General features: G+C 35.8%; 1 protein-coding gene across 5 annotated transcripts in view; it reads left to right on the forward strand.

The window, feature by feature from the left end:
- Positions 1–21,360, forward strand: part of LOC145669686 (protein Fe65 homolog) — a 748,169-nt gene that overhangs the window by 377,092 nt on the left and 349,717 nt on the right. For 2 of the 5 annotated variants that reach the window (XM_081737961.1, XM_081737962.1), the window contains one exon: positions 15,930–16,101. The exons of 2 other annotated variants lie outside the window; for them this stretch is intronic. In XM_081737961.1, coding sequence (XP_081594087.1) covers positions 15,963–16,101 — 139 coding nt within the window. In that variant the 5' untranslated portion in view covers positions 15,930–15,962. Of the gene's footprint in view, positions 1–4,738; positions 4,851–15,929; positions 16,102–21,360 lie in introns of those variants that run through there. One more of the 5 variants, XM_081737966.1, reaches the window with a different exon arrangement.

Here is a 21,360-nt window from a genome sequence, read left to right on the forward strand (position 1 = left end):
CAACCTTTGTTTTTATTTTTGTTATTGCGTTCAACCTTTGTTTTAATTTTTGTTATTGCGTTCAACCTTTGTTTTAATTTTTGTTATTGCGTTCAACCTTTGTTTTTATTTTTGTTATTGCGTTCAACCTTTGTTTTTATTTTTGTTATTGCGTTCAACCTTTGTTTTATTTTTGTTATTGCCTTCAATCTGCTGTGGTATTCTAGGTTAAATTGGCAACGAATTCTGTGTGAAGTGTGGCTCGGTAAATGTACTTTTTATCGCGAAATAATTCAATCATTTGGATTTAGCACTTCGTCAATGATTGTAACTGAAACGAACGAAGCGTACGTCTACCGATTAACATACAGTGTATAAAGGTTGAATATACACTTGTGTGTGCTTTTCTCAGTAATGTCCGACTTTGGTTAAACATAGCGCTTCTTTCCTATGATATTTCAGTATCTTTACTTGTTGGTTGAAGGTGAAATCCATCATCAATAAGGATATAAAGTTCAGTATAATAATACGAGTAATGATAATAATAATATACTACTACTACTAATAATAATAAAGTATGTGGCTAATATACAGAGTGTCTCAAAAGTTCCTTAACATAAGGTAAGTCTCTTACTATCAGAGTTACAACAAAATATAAGAGGGAAAACCGTCTCCAAATATAATGTTTTCAATCTAAAGTGAAGATTTTTTTTTTTTAAATCGGACGAGCCGTTTGGCCTGTACACTCTTTGTGCACTCAGGGGCCGCGGTGGCTCAGTGGTAGAGCGTTCACCTCTGGTGCTTGGGGTCCCGGGTTCGATCCCAGCCCCCGCCAAGTGAACTTTGTGGTGGACAAACACCGTGTGCGTGGGTTTTCTCGGGGTTCTCCCGTTTCCTCCCACTTTCTTCATTCCACCATTTCATTCATTACTCATCATCACCGTCTCCTTTAGCCTAACCGGCATAACCGTGGGACGTAAAACTCAAAGATTTCATTTCATTTCTTTGTGCACTCAATGTTAATTGAAAATGCAACGTTGCCATGTACCTGGGGCTTGGGGAGGGAAGGCCGGGACGGGAGGTGGACAAATTTTGTAAAAGTATGGTGAATGAGGGCTGACCATCGACACGTTGGCGTAAAAGATAGTAACTTCAATCATTTATGTTGTGGATCCAAGTAAATGGCGACGTTTCATTTTCGTTTAACACTGAGCGCATAAAAAGTGTACAGCCTAAATGGTTTGTCCGATTTAAAAATTCCTTCACTTTAGATCGAAAACATCATATTTGGAGAAGTTTTTCCCTAGTATCTTTTGTTGTAACTGATAATAACAGAGTTACTCTATATCAGGGGACTTTTGAGACATCCTGTATAAAGCTTCAAACCGTATATTATTGATAATCTTCCAACATCGTCAATAAACATAAGCTAGTGTTCTCAGTCTGTGTTACAAATTATTGAAGGATATTAGTTTAATGCATACATTGTGCTAACAAAACATAATTATTTGTTTCATGAAATCTACATGCTGATGCTCTTTAGCGAGCAAAAATCCGTCGTTCGTTTCTGTATTGCTTGAAGGATATGGTGAATCATTGGTAGAACTCTGTGGTAGGAGTAGTCCCTGGCAGGCCGGTAGCTAGCCCAAAAATGTAGGGGGGGCTGAAGCTAGGGAGCCCGATCCAACCGTATTATAGTTCACCTCCATATTATAGTTCATTTGCAAGCCTACCGTGAAAATTCTAGGGGGGCAGCAAAAATTTAGAGCGGCCCCCTAGATCCCCCTTGGATACGGTCTGATCCCTGGTTCGATCTCAAATCAGTAGAACTTGTGGTAGAAAACATCGCCTCAGTACCGCTGCAATGTCTATTTTCACAGTAATATCCGTCACTCCTGTCAACTTTCTTATTTATGTAATTCTTTTCTATCCTTACGGGTGATTCCAAGCATGCATCTCTCCAGTTTTGCCATGTAGTCTGCTGACAGTGGATGTCGGATTATATATATATATATATATATATATATATATATATATATATATATATATATATATATATATATATATATATATATATATATATATATATATATATATATATATATATATATATATAGTGTCCACTTTTCAGATCCGTAAATCAAAACAAAGAGGTTGCATTCATTTTAAAATATTACGGTTGAAGTACGTTGGCATTTTAGTTTTTTAATATTGACAATATACCTAAATGTCATTGCTTAATGGACGTAGGTATAACTTAAATACTAGTTTAATCAGTGCCATGAAAACACACGTTCTTTACCAATTTCAGTGGTAGTGCATAGGGTTCTTGGTTCGATCCGAGCTCGCGCCAAGTGAGCTTTGTGGTGGACAAACACCTTGTGCGTGGGTTTTCCCTGGGTTCTGCCGTTTCCTCCCACTTTCTTCATTCCACTATTCCATTCATTTCTCATCATCACCGTCTGCTTTAGCCTAGTCGGGATAATTGTGGGACGTACAACTTAAAGATTTCATTTCATTTTTATTTTTATCAATCCTGTATTGGTAAACTTAAAGCCTTGTAGCAAAATGCAATATTTTACACAGATGTTCGTTTCATAATTGGCTCTAATGACTCTAGTAAACATTGAAACAGTGTAGTATGTTTTGTGTAGTGTTGTGAAGCGCGTATATATATATATATATATATATATATATATATATATATATATATATATATATATATATATATATATATATATATATATATGTGTGTGTGTGTGTGTGTGTGTGTGTGTGTGTGTGTGTGAGTGAGTGAGTGAGAGAGAGAGAGAGAGATTTCTCTCACTGACCTACGTTTATGGTCTTTGATAGCTTCTTTCTGAACCTGGTAACGGTTCGACCTCAAATGTAGATGAGTCGAGTTTGCCGGAGTTAATACTTTCCAAACTTACGTTTTTGAGTTGGTGATAATTACGACTCATCTAAAGTTGAAGGAAGCTTCAGTAAGAGTAGCCATTGTGTATTTCGGCTTTTAGATGTTACTAGAGAGGCTCTTAGTCTACTTGCAATTGACAGTGCTACTAGAGGCTAACAGACTGAGATTCGGAAATCCTCAGCTTCTATACTGCGAAAGAGATAGTAGTGTAGACATAGATAACTACTGCTTAGTGTGTTCCAAACACGAAATCTCCATTAGTTTGCAGGAAATTGTCAGTTTTAGAGAGAAATGCATTCATAAACATTATGAAATAGGAAATTATCATAGTTTCTTACAAGTTGATGCATACATATTGTAATGTTAAAAAAGTTGACATGAACAACATTTGTAGACAGCATCATATGAATTCTACTTTTGTCTGGGTGCAGATAAGAAAAGAAATATAATATGACATAGATAACCAAAGTAAATAAGCAAGATTTCTATTTAAGATTTTAAAGATGATAAATTATTGATTTTTATCTTTTAAAGGTTATGCTTCCACAATATGAAGCTGTTCCTCCCGAATGTACTCTAGCATTATGTATCATAGTATGTGAACACCATGTTCCACTTATTGTAGATGTCTCAGCTTCACTATCCATATGTTACTTTAATCCCTTGAAAAACATTTATGGATGAGTGTCACTCAATTGCATTTTGCTTTTTTATTTATTTCAGTTTCTTTAGGGTCATTATTTATGCGGCGAGTCCTGAAAGTGAGGTTACAACGCTACTATCGATTCAAAAAAGTGTGTATTTGACAAAATGTCTAGTGCACCGTATTTAGTAATACAGTGGTAATTTTTCGATTTCATTGCCGCTGCTATTTAAGCACTAAGTCGGGGTGCTATTTTCCTTATGAATTCTAGTCGTAGAATTCTAGCGCCCGCTGCTTTAAGCACATTTGAATTTCGTTCATGCTCTCTTCATCATCATGGAAGTGTTGTCCATCATAATGTTCACATAAACGGGAACAAGTGCTTTGTGATTATATGTTAGGAGCTTACCTTATCCTTGAAAAACTGTATGACGGATTCATTTCATATTTGGCGCAGCCATTCCTGTTTGGACATTCCCCCCCACAAATACTAATGAAATTTTGTGTAATATTTCGTCTTAGAACTGAGGGTCTATGAAACGTGGACCCTTAGCTTAACACGAAAAATGATCCACGTATATTCATTTCAGGGATTGAACCCGAATCTTCCTCATAAGAGGAAAGAACACTGTCGATTTGGCAATGAGAGTCCTGACAGTATTATTTATTATCTTGTAGTTATAATTCTTCTGAGAGAATGCAGTACTGAGTCTCGCCTTTCAGGAAATTGGGAGGTACCTATTCAAGATTTATGACCGGACTAATGCGGCTAAACTGCTCCGTGTCCTGAATTCTTGCACCAATGCAGTGATATTGTGTGCTACTAGATCATTAAGATCCCGATGAAGATCTGCATTGCTTAAGTACTATTTATTTATAATACATAAACCCTGTTTACCAGACAATTATTGGCTATGATTTCGTGTTATTTTAAATAAAAAGAAAGGAGGAAAAAACAGAAAAAATCTGAGAAAAATAATTTATATTGGAGCCATGCACACCTGGCGCCTTCGTGAATCGACCGCTATGGCGACACGTTTACATGGGCCATTAGTCATCGGACCTCGTGTTTCTTGAAATAGTCGTCGAAGCGGCGCCGTGACTGGGAAACGCCCCCTCCCTTTCCCTCAAGTTGAGATAGAAACCACCCACTTAGTCAGTTAGTCTGGTCTGTGCTAACAGTGTTGCCTGAATGCCTAGGATATTGAGTGTGAAGAGTGCAAGGAAAAAAGATTAAGGAAGTTACCGGTTGTTTGTTCGATGGGTAGCCCATAAGCATCATGGGAATTCTTAGTGCTGAAGTCGAATTAGGTATGTACGGAAAAACAGCTTACTGATAATTACCATAATAAACTTATATTTTGACAGAGAGAAATGACCGATACTCGTAAACAAGATGTCATATGATGTGACGGTACTTTCTGTAAGAAAATGTCGGTATTTATGATACAAGGATATATTCTTTCTTGCATATATGCGGTTTAATTGATGTTAAGATAAAGAGATGATTAATGTTCCCATTTGGTATATGTGTCAAGTAAGGAAGATAAACCTTTTATCCTTGAAGCTTACGATAAAGTGTAACAAGCAGAAAATGCCTTTATCATGGTTACTGATTAATTTATTTCAAATATGAGACGATAGACTTGTCACAAAGTATACTTCCGGAGCTGTCACAGATTGATTTACGAATCATTGCATCGTTATGAAATTCGTCAGCTAGATTTTTTTCTCTCGACCCATCCGAAGATTACGTTTGGCAAGGCAGCAACAAAATGCGTTGATTTGTAGAGTTATTGTTTTTTCGGAAATTGAGTTGTATATATATGTATTCTGTTAACATAAAGCCAAAGCCTGATTAGGTTTCTCAATGGGCCGCGGTGGCTCAATGGTAGAGCGTTTACTTCTGGTACATTGTGTTCTGGGTTCGACCCCAGCTCGCGGCAAGTGTACTTTGTGGTGAACAAGCACCATGTGCGTGGATTTTTTCGGGGTTCTCTCGTTTCCTCCCACTTTTTTTCATTTCACCATTTCATTCATTTCTGATCATCACCGTCTCCTTTAGCCTAGCCGGCATAATCGTAGGACGTAAAACTTTCGGTTTCTCAAATGTTTAAATTCTTCAGATGCCATTGAGTGATGTATAGATGCCATTGAATGTGCTTGTATGTGCAGCGGAAGGAGACGCAGGAAATCACGAACACAACCGCGTTCGAACCCTCCTCCCCTTAAAAAAGAACTTCGTAACTTCCGTATCCTTATTTATATATAAAAGATCGTGTGTTCGTGTCCAGATTTTCACATAGAAAAGTCACCATTTTGTGTACTGATAGATCTCCAGATAACTACTCGTGTACGAAGCCCCGTTTTTAGATTTTTACTCGAGGGCATTGGGGGGAGTCACACGTTTTGAAGGCTCAAAAGGTAGCTATAGAGTATCTCAGAAGTCGTTCAAATTAGACAACCCACACTTTTCTCCTGTGGTACATGTTGCATATTATTCAGTCTATTCGATTGAACGGACACTTCTGCTAGTTTTTACACAATAAACTTACGTTTTGTCTGCGCTATAGGTGCATTCTCAGGCGTTACACTCGGTCCGGACTTCTACTATCTTCCAACTTTGAACTCTCCCCCCCCCCCAAAAAAAAATAAACAATGCAGCGTGCCTGAGCGAACTATTTTACGATTTACTTGCAAATGGATTTACTTGGGATTTTTAGTATTCCCCTTCCCCACTAAAAATGAACACTTCAAGTTATAATCGTGTTTAAACACGTGATATTTTTCTCAGTTGTTATGACGCTTGTTATTTTATTCCCATTCTGTTTTTTAGTAAATGCATTAATAGCAAAATAATAGAAATATCCTACATGAAACGTGCAATAATAATCCATGAGTGATGCTTTTGTATTTATTTCTAAATCCTATAAATGTAATTATTTAAGTCTTGTTAGGAAACGAGCTTCTGGTTTAGACATCTTACTTTTTAAGTTAACATTAACTTCGAAAGCAGATGTGTGTTCCATACACTGGGCTGAGTTATTCTATTCAATATATTCGCGTCATTTTCATTTTACTCAAAGTAACTGTATAAAAATAGTGGGAAAATTAAAATCTCAAAAACATAGCGTCCTTGTAGTTAGATTTTGAGAAGTACAGGAATACTTTGCATAACTCTTTTTTTTTTTTTTTTTTGCTTTAAATTGGTTATATTATTACACACATTTACGAGCAATGGGTTTGTCAATTTAAAATTTCAAAGTATCCAAATAAAAACAGAAACACATTTAGAGCATTCTGTTATATTTTGGCATCTCATAAATATGGACTGATGCTAAGGGAGGCGGTGCTAATGATATTGATAAACAAAATGATGGAATAAAGAAAGTAGAAGGAAACAGGAGAACCTTGAAAAAACTCACACACTGTGTTTGTTCACCACAAAGCCCACTTGACGGGAATCGGGACCGAAACAGAGACTCCACGCGCCAGAGGTGAAAGCTCTACCACTGAGCCTTCTTGGTTCCGTGAAGATACTGTATAAGTTGAGTGGAGTATTGAGTTGTGATATGAAGATAGCTACACCATACACATGACGGGACGGTATCATAGGGACGACATTGACTACACAGAGAAAAATCCGTTCTCCGGACAGCGGTATATTGTACAAATATACGGTATCCTCTTGCTTACTATAGAAATCAGTACGGAGCATACGTTATCCGTATGCTACATAGGCACTGCCCTTAGATGTTACATCATGCCGTTGCAGAATATCTGACATCTAACAGTTTCCCGTATATCACATGCATATACTTATGTTTTCTTCGTCAGCTATGGTCCAATTGTATGTGAGATCCTGACCGCCTACATTGTTTCATACGGAAAGTACATATAGATGGAACACTTATACAGAAAGTATTATCAAACATGCGTTTTCAGTTATACGTCTGCTGTACGTTAACTCCAAATACTACAGGAATTACGCATGTAACCTATCTTTTTAAGTACGCCACCTACAAATTTTTTCCTCAGTGTACCATTGTAGAAAGGGGATACGGTGACTGAGTGTTAAAATTCTCACTTCTGGTCGCACGAGGGGTCACTGATTCGATCCCAGGCCGTGAGGTTGTGGTGAACAATATTGTGTTCACTTGTTCCCTCGAGACCCTAACTTTCCTTCCACATTCTCATCCATCGGTTCCCTTCATAATCATTCGCTTTCCCATGGTCATAAACGTTGGACGTAAAGCTGAAGGATTTCGTTTTTGATTTACAACTGAATATCTTTTTACAGCTTCTTTTTTTAAAAAAGGATTTTATGTATTATTCAGTATATTTCTTTCGTTTTTAAACTTTTTTATTATTCTGATTTATTTTTTTCGATTCAGAAATTAAATTTACACCCATTTCGAGATTTCGAATATATCTCGATTTTGTAAAGTAGCGCTGTCGTTTCTTGGAACCAAGTAACGCGTTATGCAGGGTATTCCTGTACTATGAAGTAACAGTAGTAAGCTTTCCTTAAGAACTTGTTTATATTTGAGAATTACCGTGGTATCATGAAGATATAACTTTCAGCTTACGTTAGATAGCATGTCTGAAATTCTTCGCTTTCTCGTTTCAGACCAGTTTCTTAAATTCTATACTGGAATTCCATGTTATCAAAATTCCGCCTTGTGTTTTATTGTTATTTTGAAAGAATGAAACTGACACCTACTTTTACCAGCTCTTTTTTTTTTTTTAACTTAGAGTAAGTCTCTGATTGAGTACCCAGAACTCATAATTGTGACAGATCTTCAGGGATATTTTTGTATACTCTTAGTTGATTATGCTTCTGAGTGTCTGGATTCAATTCTCGGTTTAAGCATTGGGATACAGTTGCTCAGAGATAAAACGCTGACCTCTAGCGCGAGGGATCTCTGATTTGATTTGGCGCCTCGTGATTTTGTGGTGGACAGCATCATGTCTGTGTTGTCTGGAGACTCTGCTGTTTTCTCCTACATTCTCATTTTACCATTTTTTCATGATCATTTTCAGTAATGATCCATATCCTTTAGCCTAAAGGTTATGTCTGTAATACGTTAAACTAGAAATTTTGTTTTATTTGATGGGAGCATGTATTTTCAGTGGTGATATACAATTAAAGCAATTAGGGATATCCTTTAAGGTTGGTGTAAGGGGAGAATCTCTGTCTTTAGATGTCACTACATTCTTCGTATGTTTCCTATGTATTTTTTACCTTTCACGAAAATCCACATTTTCTCATACAAATTCCAGCCTAGAGACTTCAAATTTTTAGAGAAGGAATTTCATAACGTATCGAAGGCAACACTCAGTGCCGATTTTTTATTTAGACTTTTCTTCATTGTTGAAACAATTATATTGTTAAACGTTTGGATATCCCATTTCAACAATCAAGCCATTTCAACAATGAAAAAATTCGAAATAAAAAATCGGCACGGAGTGTTGCCTTCGATAGGTTATGAAGTTCCTTCTCTAAAAATTTGAAGTTTCTGGGTTGAAATTTGTAAGAGAAATCGTGAATTTTCGTGAAAGATAAAAAATACACGAGATAGATACGAAGACTGTAGTGACATCTATTGGCGAAACTTCTCCCTTTAAATCAACCTTAAGAGGCAGTAAAGTCCGCTTTACGGAGTTAAAACAGCTGTGAAGAGGACCAATATTCAACTACACATTGTCTGACTAAAAATGCATATTGCAAGTCAAAACCTTTATTGAACTGCAACAAACTCAGCAAAAGTTTAGTTACCATTGTTGTTATGTCATTTCTGGTAGAGGATCCGTTCCTCTTGTCTGCAGAACTGACCAGTTCAGAATATTCGAAAAGCATTGCCAGAACGAAATTAAAAAGAACTAATTTTTTTCGAAATTTATATGAAATTGTGTATTAAATTTATTTAATTAAATTCAATAGATAATACACTTACATATTTGGAACCTGCGTATTAAGGAATCTACTGAATTAACTATGTTGAGCTGTCACTCTTTATCATCATATATATACTGAAAATGCAGATATGACCAGTAGTCATCGGCTACTATTTGGTACCAAAATGTTCACCATCGTTTTAACACCAGTATCATCTCTCTATGACTTACTGTTCCCGAGATATGGCTCTTTAAATCTTCCGAGATCGGAACTTTTTTTGGCCAATATCTCGGGAACGGTAAGAATGACACGAAAAATTCCATCACTTCTTTCAGATACCGTAGTTTTTGATGCTGTATCGAATGAAAGGCTCAAAATTTTAAAAAAATTAGCAAATAACAGCCACACACACACTCACAAACATTAGAGAATTCAGTAACGAAATTTTTGAGTTCGTTAAAAAGTAAAAGTGCCTCCTCTGACTAGTAATTTATTATTATGTAATACTGTATAGATTGTTCTTTGGAGGCTTTCATTTTCGCAACTTCCTCTCTGGAATGTAAGGACAGGGTCTTTCGTTATCGCTACCACTGCTTCCGTCAATGAAGATATTCATTACCTTTCATTTTATACTTGTAGATACATGTTAGACTTATATCAGTTACTTTTAGGTTCTTTTTTGAGCTCCATGCTACTGTTACTTTATTACTGTTTGTACTACATTATATATTAGAGAAAAGAAAATCAATAAAATGTTAGAAAAAATGAGAAAGGGCTTTGAAGAATATGGGATGAAAATAAATGTTAGAAAGACAAAAGCCATGGTGATTGGAACGAAGGGGTCTGTGTCAAATATAAAAATAGGAGGGGAGAAAATAGAACAAGTGAATAGTTTTCGATATCTGGGTAGTATTCTTAGTAATAACATGAAGTGCGAACGTGAAATAAAAGCAAGGATAGGAATGGTGAAAGAAGCCTTTAGGAGGAAGAAAAGTCTGTTTTGTGGGATCTTGAAGAAAGAGTTGAGAAAAAGACTCATAAAATGGTTCGTGTGGAGTGTTGCACTGTATGGGGCGGAAACGTGGACATTACGTAAAGGTGACGAATATCGACTGGAAGCCTTCGAAATGTGGGTGTGGAGAAGAATGGAAAGAATTAGTTGGGTCGAGCGCAAAACGAATGAGAGAGTGTTAGAAATGGTGGGTGAGAAAAGAACACTTTTAGATATTATTAGGAAGAGGAAGAGAAACTGGTTGGGACATTGCCTAAGAAGAATGAAATAAAAAATGAAATTTTGAGTTTTACGTCCCACGGTTATGCCGGTTAGGCTAAAGGAGACGGTGATAATGAGTAATGAATGAAATGGTGGAATGAAGAGAGTGGGAGGAAACGGGAGAACCCCGAGAAAACCCACGCACACGGTGTTTTGCCTAAGAAGAGATTGTATCATGAGGGACATCCTAGAGGGTATGGTGCCGGGAAAGAGAGGAAGGGGGCGAAGGAGACTACAATTAATGGATGATATAAAAACAGAAAGATCATACGTGAAGACGAAGAAGTTAGCGGAGGACCGTGGAGCATGGAAGCTTCTGAGCTGCGGCAAGTGACCTACCAATAAAGGCTGAATACCTATGATGATGATGATGATATATTATATAATATATTTTGATGCTGACTTAAGGAAGAGTTTTGAAGGATATGAGATGAAAATAAATGTGGAAAAAACAAAAGTTATAGTGATTGAAACGAAGCGGTCAGTGTCAAATATAAAAGTAGGAGAGGAGAAAATAGAACAGGCGACTAGTTTTCGAAACCCGGATAGTATTATTAGTGATGATATGAAGTATGAAGTGAAATAAAAGTATAAGAATGGCGAAAGAAGAGTTTAGGAAAAATAGTAATATTCAATGGGATTTTGAACAAAAAGTTGAGAAAAAAGACTCATAAATTACTTCGTGTGGAGAATTGTACTGTATAGATGAGAAAGATGAACATTACGCAAAAATAAAGAAAAACTACTGTAAGTTCTCGAAATGTGGGTGCGGAGAAGAATGGAGAGAATTAATTGAGCCGAGCGTAAAACTAATGAGAAGGTGTTAGAAATGGTATTGTACAAAATAACAATTTTAGATATTATTAAGAAGAGGAAGAAAGACTGGTGGAGGAAAAACTGGTTGAGACACTGGGTAAGAAGGAACTGTATCATGAGCGACGTCCTAGAGAGTATGGTGACAGGAAAGAGAGGTAGGATGCGAAGAAGATTACAATTAATGAATGATATCAAAACATGAAAGTCGTACGTGAAGACGAAAGGATTAGTGGAAGATCGTGGAGCATGGAAGCTTCTCAGTTGAGGCGAGTGATCTTCCAGTAATGGCAGAATACCTATGATGATGATGATGATATGATGGATTATGTATTTTTATCTCCTACGTGTCATTTTGTTTTCCGTATCATTCTACGGTAATTACTAAATTTATTAAAGTAACGTCTTCCCCTCCTTCTGGGATAGGTCATGAAGGCTCGAGGGCTGACTGTGTATGCAAGTTAAGGATCCACACTTTTTTGATTTCGGCACTCATGTGGAGATGTTATAGTCTGCACCTTATTCCGGCCCTTTAACTTCTCCAGGTTACCACACATACCTATCTTAAAAAGAGAACTCGATTCGATTATAATTTAGCATCCCTTTTAGTAGCGAGGCTATATAAAACGTGGAACTGTAGTGTAACATGGGGTTCGAACCTCATTATCTCCCGCCGGGAATCCATTTTAGAGAGACTGAGTGCTGTTGAAACTAGTAACATTTTCCTCCTCCACCAGGAATCGAATCCGGATCGCCTAGTTGCTCAAGTAGGCACCTTACGGATTACTACCGCAGCTGTACTCACTTATTAAATTACAATTTAAAATAATAATAATAATTTCACAGTGCAATATTTTAGTAAAGTTATTATACTCCATTATCTTTGTACAACCATGCAAAAAATTTTACCACCAAAAATAACAGTGTGATAAACCAATTACAGATAACTACAACAGCTAATCTTCAGTCGTCATTATCCATAATAAATAAATAATATTATAAAATAAAGTGTGACTAGTTTAATTCTAAACATACCCAAAACATAATATTATAGAAATACCTCGACATCTCAACATTCTTGCTGACATAAATTGCGTAACCGAAACAATAATGGTCAATTTACATCACGTTCGAAAAGATTTTTCCATGATGACACCAAACCTTGTCCTTAAGCACCCACAAACCATACAAATCCCACTGAAAAAAAAATGTAAAATGAAATATTTAATTTAACGTTCTTCGTATATGCTCTTTTTGCTAAGAATCGGATGATTAATTAAAGTGATTGATATGAAAGAACTTTAGAAAGTAGAATGTGGGAGGAGAGTACTCGGAGGAAACCAGCGGATACAACGTTGCCCACCACAAACTCACATAGTTAATGATTGAACCCGGGATCTCTTGCACCAGAGGTGAACTCTCTATAAATCCCAGCGCGAGTTCATACTCATATGTAAATATAATAGAAACATGCAATTGTTGTTACGTTTCGGCAGCGTAATAGGGCCTTTTTTAAAGATTACTCTCCGTCTCTAGAGGATACCTGTAAAAGGTAGGATAGTCTGAGAAAAAGGACTGTGGTATTACAATGACCAAACATAATTTTCCTCATGTTCTCTCATCTTTTTTGTTTTCTCATGATTTTCCTCAAATGAAGAAGTAGAGGAAAATCATAAAAAAAGTAGAAGAAATTATATACAAGGAGAAGAGAAGTGCTTGCATAATTATAATGGAAGATATCATTGCAGTTGTGGAAGAAGGGCAGGAAAGTAATGTCGTAGGCAAAATATGGTTCAGCGAAAGAAATGAAAGGAGAAGAAACTGGTCAATTTCTGTAGACAAAATTCACTAGAAATTAGGAACACTTGATTCAATCAGCACAAGAGAAGAAGATATACATGAAAATTCTCAGTAGACCGCCGAAGATATCAAATAGACTATGTGATGATTCAGAACAGATATCGGGATAGCTTGAAGAACGCGAAGACCCATCCCGGGACTTTCATTTTCTCTGATTCTAACCTTGTGCTCGGTGAAGTGGATATTCAACTTAAAAAGCATGTAGACGGAAGAAGAGAAGATAACAATAAGTTTAATACTGGAAAGTTGAAAAACGAGGAATAAGAAATCTTTTCGTGGAAAACTTCGAAGATATGTACTCGGACGAGAGTAGTAACAGACGGTGGGAGCATATTAAACTTTGCATTCAGCAGGCTACAGAATAAGTAGTAGGTTATTACCACGAAAACAAAATGGCTAAGAACCCATGGGGCACAAAACAGATGTTACAGAAAATTGGGGCACAGAGGGCGGGGAAACAGGTTGAAACAGAAGAGGGCAGAAAGATGTACAGGAATTTAAACAACAAGTTACGAAAGAAAACAAACTCAGCAAGGGAAGATATTTGCAAAAGAAAATGTGAGGACATAGAAAATTAGAAAGAGTTGGGAAATACGAGGAATTGTACAAAGAGGTGAAATCTATGAAATTGCAGAAGAAACAAGGGGGTATTACGATGAGTAGAAAATAAGAATGAGAAGGTAGTCAGTGAGAGGAGTGAAGTCTTGAAAAGGTAGAAGGAATGTGTTGAGGACTTGTATAAAGAGTAGGAGTGTACCGCGTGGTCTAGAAGTTGAAGAAGAAAATAAAGTATGCGAGGACGATGAAGGGTTCGATATTCTTCGGAATGAGTTTGAAAAAGCTATATCCGAGATTAGGAATGGAAAGGCAACCGAGATAGATAATAGGGCAGTCGAATTTATTAAGAATATAGGAGACAAGAGGAAGAAAGAATTATTCCAACTCTGCAATGAAATACTGTATATGAAACAGGAGAGTGGCACGAAAATTTTCTGAAGGCCATCATGATAGTATTGGCTAAGAAATCGAACCCAGAGAGATGTGAGGAATATAGAACTATTAGTCTCATTTTGCATGCAGCAAAGATCATGCTTCAAATACTGAACTGAAGGTTGTATGGAAAAACAAATGAAGGAGTTGAGGATGAACAGTTCGGGTTTAGGGGAGGCAAGGGCACAAGAGATGTAATTAGCTTTTTTAAGAGTAGTGAATGAAACGTTTACAGAAATAGGGAGAGAATATATGTTGTACTTATTGGTCTAAAAAAGCCTTTTGACCGCGTGAACTGGGGTTTGTTGTTCTACAGGTAAACAAGATTAGATTGGAATTGAAAGATCGAAGATTTATATATATATAAAAAAATACTTATAAATGAACCAACAAGTAAGTGTTAGAATAGGGAAAGAAATGACAGAGGGGAGTGCAATTGGAAAGGGGAATTCGACAGGAATGTTGCCTCTCGCGACGTTATTTAATATATATCTTCAAGAAATAGTGAAAAAGAGCCTACATAATGAAGACGGTATTTCTACTGCAGGTAAAATTATTAGTTCTGTACGGTTTGCGGATATGGTGGTTGTTGCGGTATCTTTCGAAATGTATGTATGACAAGGAATGGAGAGAATTAGCCGGGTTGAGGGGAAAACGAAGGGGGAGGGTTTTATAAATGGTAGGGGAGAAAAATTTAATTTTAGATGTAATTGAAAAGAGAAAGAATAACTGTTTGGGACATTAGCTGAGAAGGAACTGTATCATAAGGGACGTTCTAGAGGGTATTGTGGCGGCAGGAAAGAGATGGGATTAGTTGAAGACCGTGGAGCATGGAAGCTTTTCACTGTCAGTTGCGACAAGTGATCTACCAATAATGACTGAATATCTATGATGACGATAATGAAACGTAACAAGAATTGTGTGTTTTTAATGCACTTATAAGCCTTAATCTGGAGAAATTTAGAGTATAGAAGCAAAGGTGGATGTTTTTTGTTCAAAACCAAGACACACATTAAAATAATATTTAACGAAACAACTACCAGCAGGCAATGCCGGCGTAATTGATCGGTTAGATTTCTTTCCACATGTTGGGAAGGTCTTTAGTTTTAATTTTTCATCCAATCCAGCTTAATTTTTCAGCCAACTCTTAGACTGTATTGTTTTCTTCAATCTGAGTAAAATTACTTTCGATTTCTGATTATTAATATTTTGTAGTGTAAAATGGCTTCGTGACTATGTTTAGAACTTCTTTGAAAATATAAAAATTGGCTTTTCTTTTGGCGGGGTGGAAAGGAGAATTTCGAAGAAGAGAAATTAATTTTCCAGGTAATTGTCTGGTTTTAAATGTAGGTAAACTGTTGCCTTCAGTATACAGCAGAAGGAATATCAAGAATTTCTAGTTATAATAGAAATAACACGTAGAATACATATTCAAATGTCGTTAGTACCTTTAGAGTTGTCGTATGTTAGACAGTATTTACTTAGTGTAAAATTGATCCCGTATTGTTTGTTTACGGGTAGATAATGGTAACTTTATTTTCCTTGTTTTTTGTAGGTAAGAACTAACTTGGTTGTCTCCACTCCTGTGATGTTGTGTGGAGAATTCCTTAGATCGCCCCTGAGTCTTCACTTGTGTGTGTCCGAAACCCGAAGTCCTTACATAACTTTGCTATCTATCTGTCAGGGGATGGCCGCCCTATCGGCTGTAGATGATGATGTCTTCTTAGGTAAGCTGCATAGTTTAGGTGTCACATGTATCTCTGTACTTGCCATATTCTCCTCCCTCCCTTTATCCCGTAAGTTCCTCCTCTGATTGTGTTTACATTGCATGAAGTATGTGATCTTGTATCCCTTTATCTAGTGTATTGCATGGCTTTCTGGTATTTAATAGACTTGCTTCAGAATAAGAACCAGGAGAAACATCACATTATGATTGAATAATGTGTCAAAGAAAGCGCTACTGTTTCGTTTAATAGGATATATGATATTGAGTAAGAATATCAAAGGATGCGTTACTATTTTGTTTAATAGGATATACGAAATTGAGTAAGAACATCAAAGGAAGCGTTATTGTTTTGTTTAGTAGGAAATATGAAAGTGAACAATAACATCGAAAAAAGTGTTATTGTTTTGTATAATAGAAAGCATGAAGTTGAATAAGAACATCAAAGGAAGCGTTACTGTTTCATTTAATAGGAAACATAAAATTGAATAAGAACATTAAATAAAAGTGTTACTGTTTTGTTTAATAGGAAACATGAATAAGAACATCAAAGGAAGCGTTACTGTTTTGTTTAATAGAAATCATGAAATTGAATAAGAACATCAGAAATAAAAATGTTACTGTTTTATTTAATAGGAAACATGAATAAGAACATTAAATAAAAGTGTTACTGTTTTGTTTAATGGGAAACATGAATAAGAACATCAAAGGAAGCGTTACTGTTTTGTTTAATAGAAATCATGAAATTGAATAAGAACATCAGAAATAAAAGTGTTACTGTTTTGTTTAATAGGAAACATGAATAAGAACATTAAATAAAAGTGTTACTGTTTTGTTTAATAGGAAACATGAATAAGAACATCAAAGGAAGCGTTACTGTTTTGTTTAATAGAAATCATGAAATTGAATAAGAACATCAGAAATAAAAGTGTTACTGTTTTGTTTAATAGGAAACATGAATAAGAACATTAAATAAAAGTGTTACTGTTTTGTTTAATAGGAAACATGAATAAGAACATCAAAGGAAGCGTTACTGTTTTGTTTAATAGAAATCATGAAATTGAATAAGAACATTAAAAATAAAGTGTTACTGTTTTATTTAATAGGAAACATGAATAAGAACATTAAATAAAAGTGTTACTGTTTTGTTTAATGGGAAACGTGAATAAGAGCATCAAAGGAAGATTTACTGTTTTGTTTAATAGAAAACACGAAATTGAATAAGAACATTAAGTAAAAGTGTTACTATTTTGTTTAATGGGAAACATGATTAAAAACATCAAAGAAAGTGTTACAGTTTTGTGTAATGGGAAACGTGAAATAGAATATGAATGTTAAAGGACACATTATTATTTTGTTTGATAGAAAACATTAAATTGAGTAAGAATATCGAAAAATGCGTTACTGTTCTATTTAATGGGAAACTGAAATTGCATATGGACATCAGAAGAAGCGTTACTGTTTTGTTTTAATAGGAAACATGAAATTGAATAGGAACGTCAAGGGAAACATTATTGTTTTATTTTATAGAAACATGAAAGTATTTTTTTTTAAATACATACATATTATCATATGCTCGCCTTGACTGGCTTACAGCGGCTTGGAAAGTTAAACAAAATACAATTTGACCAAATCAAATACTTATTACTAATCTGTGGTGTAGTTTCGGAAATATATCATTGACTTCGTCAACCTAAATTTATTGCTCATATATTTCAGAAAATGAGTGTATAAGATTAAATGTAAAAATTTATTATGAATTACTTCGGAGATCTACTGGAGAGATTAGAAGAAATGATTAAATAATACAAAAATAACGTTAGATTAATGATGGAAGACACCGCCGTTGATAAAGATGTGAGAGAATCAGAACATGAAATCGACTAGATAGAGAAAGAAGACAGATTTCACAGTCACACACAATAAATAAATAAATAAAAGTTTTGTGTATCAGAGCCCAGGGTATGGATTCGATTTATTTATTTATTTATTTTTACACAGAATTCAAATTTCGAAACCCCACGACAATCAACCGTGTCAATTTTTTGTTATGGGCGAAAAACTTGAACGAATTTGGGTAGGGAAGATGCACGTAACACAGCTATACAAGAAACAAAAGTTGTGGGCAGCGGATCCCAAGGTGTGGATGGATTAACTAAATATACATGATTTGGAAACAGTATTACCTAAAGATAGAATAAAGGAAGAAGAGGACAAAAGGACATAACATGCAACGTAGTGTAGGATATGAGGACAAAATAACACAGGCGTGTGCCTAATTGAAAATAGAGTTGTTGTTGTTTTTAAATGTGAAAGTTTGAACGTAATTAAAAGTAGAGGTCTGTATCTAGTTAAGAATTTAGAAACTTAAATATAAAAGGAAGAATATTATTAGTTATTCTACTCTCATTTCCCGAAATATAGAAAGTAGCTTAAATTACACGTTCATACTGTATGTGATAGAGGCAATGATATATTGCCGAAACTGGAACACAGATTATCAATAATATTTCTTTACTTCGATCAGATTTTATTTTTTTTAAACTCACGTATACATGTTCCAAAGCTGAAAGAAGCAGTATTGGGACATTTTTACTGAAATGCTTTTGAGAATCTCTTCCAGCTGATAACATGGACATTTTTAAATTTAAGATTTATAGTGAGCAATAGCTGCGTGCACCCCACTAATTACGTACGTACTTCGTATTCCCCCCTCCATAAATTGGTTTTGAATTTTGCTTTTTAATGTGTGTATATTCTATATGTATTTATCTATATGCCTGACTTCGAATCGTCGAAAAATTGTGTTATACTAAGGGAACTGTGAATGAAAAATAAAAGTATGGGAGACACTGGGCGAAAGTAAACAGGCGATAATTCCAAATAGTCATAATGAACTACAATAGAACTTGGTTATAGCAACATTGGTTTCTGCGGAAAGTTGTCTATTGTGTTAAATATTCAGTGGGACCAAATAATTCTTCATAAGGTAAGTTACTTTATATCATGGTTAGTGCGACGTTCACAAAATTACATTAAATTCACATAATGTATCTCAAACTCGTATGTGTAACATAGCTTTGATCGAGTGGTCAAATACTTAGTCATCCCCAACCTTCGATTCCTCACATTTATGTTAGATATCTTGGTTACAACCAGTAACGTAAATTGGGTGGGGAGGCAAACGGGGCTTGTGCCCCGGGTGCCGGATTAGTGGCGCAAAACTGGATAAATATTTATTTTCACTATAAGGCAACGAAAAGGAGTTTTAGCACACTAAAGATCATTTTTTTAAAAATTACCTCAGAAACATTTATATGACAGAAACAGAAAAATTAACAGGACAACAACCACTCACCAACATTAGAATCATATCCATAGAGCATAAGTTAGCTTCAAAGGTATCTTTTGAAGACATTGAAAAAAATCTTTGCAGCCAAAAGAACCCACAAAGTTAAATTTTAGTTCCAGATTTTTGTGTTTTCATTCAACTTACATCGATTTAAGAGATTTGTAAAATCATTCTGATTTGCATTTATTATGATAAGACTATAAGAATATGTCAAGCATGCTACTCTCAGATTATTTGACAATGAAATACTAAGTAGTTTGGTGTTTTATCTTGTACTAAAAATTAAATTGCGTACTGCAATTTTGTACTGCATGCTTTACTACTTGAAGAAAAAAATGGATTAGGAGAATTACTGTGTGATGCCGAAATCAGGTGTAGTCGGGAAACGTTTTCGTTTGGTTGGTCAGGCGGGGGGGGGAGGGCGCAGAGGCGAGTTCTTTCCCCGAGCAACAACTAGCCTAGTTGTGTCCGTGGTTACAACGATACTTGCTTATAACATTGCTATTTTTAGGTCTATTTTGGTGCCGTCATAACTGAGTTCAACTATAAATCAGGAACCGGTCGAGTGAGAAAACTAGTAGTACGAGAAAGGAAATCAGGGCATTTGACATTAATCTGTCATGAAATCCACTTGATGCTTCGAGAATTCGAATGTACGAGCTTGTGCTCCTAAGATAAGTATTCAACCAGTGAGCCTAAACATGTCGTAAAGTGTGCCACATGAAGGTATACTGCGTCGTATGCATTTCATGACTGCTTTTGCGTGCGTATTTATCACTAGAAGAGTTGACCCCGTATGGCTAAGTAGCTGCAAATGTTTTTAACGATTTTCGTTTCGTTTCCAGTGTTTTGCGTGTGTGTCTCAACTGTTCTGTGTTTTTAACGGGAATATAACTTCCTCATCACAACAATAAATTATCCCATTTGAAACGTATACTCTACTTATTTGTTAAAGAAATTGCATTCACCTTAGTTCGTTCCCCCAACCCGAAATCTCATTTATCATCACTGCAGAAAACACGTTGGAAAGTAATTGTTCTTAAGTTTCCTCAATTTTTTGTGCAGTAGGTAAAGCTGTTTTGTTATTCATAAATAGAAGCCTTTCAGGTTGTTATCCTATACAAGTATTGTAATATTGAGACTAAAAATACGTTGGTCGCCATTAAGATGCAACACCGTAATCGACGAAAGCTTGCAGACGATAATAACGTAAATAATAATAACTTACTGTTCCGTTACAGCATACTAATTTACATTACAGTTTACTATTTACAGTCTACTAACTTACATTACAGTTTAATGATACTTCAGTTTACTAACTTAAATTAAATTATGGACAACTAACACTATTTCCGCAGCTCTCGTATCTAGCGCGCTTGTCTGTTCTGCATTGTGTTCCGGTTTCAATTTCCGGTAGGAGAACATTGATTACACTGCAGTGATTTGGAGTCTACCTTAAACTTTAGGTCCATGTCTCAAATAGCCTCTCAGTGGTAGAGCGTTCACCTCTGGTGCTTGGGGTCCCAGGTTCGATCCCAGCCCCCGCCAAGTGAACTTTGTGGTGGACAAACACCGTGTGCGTGGGTTTTCTCCCGTTTCCTCCCACTTTCTTCATTCCACCATTTCATTCATTACTCATCATCACCGTCTCCTTTAGCGTAATCGGCATAACCGTGGGTCGTAAAACTCAAAGATTTCATTTTTTTCAAATAGTCTCGGTGCTGAAAAGAGATGCTAAGGTTCAACAGACAAACAAACATACGCTGTAAATGGTTAATTAGAAATATTTAATACCCCACGCTTATAGGGTAAAGAAACGGGCGTTCTACGGAAATGAATGGCTGTGGAAGAGTCGGTGGAATAAGAATGTGGGAATAAACGGGAAACACTGAGAAAAAGAAACCCGTTTAC

This window comes from Thermobia domestica, chromosome 14, assembly GCF_964235325.1.
Source record: "Thermobia domestica chromosome 14, izTheDome1.hap1.1, whole genome shotgun sequence".
Taxonomy (NCBI): Eukaryota; Metazoa; Arthropoda; class Insecta; order Zygentoma; family Lepismatidae; genus Thermobia; species Thermobia domestica.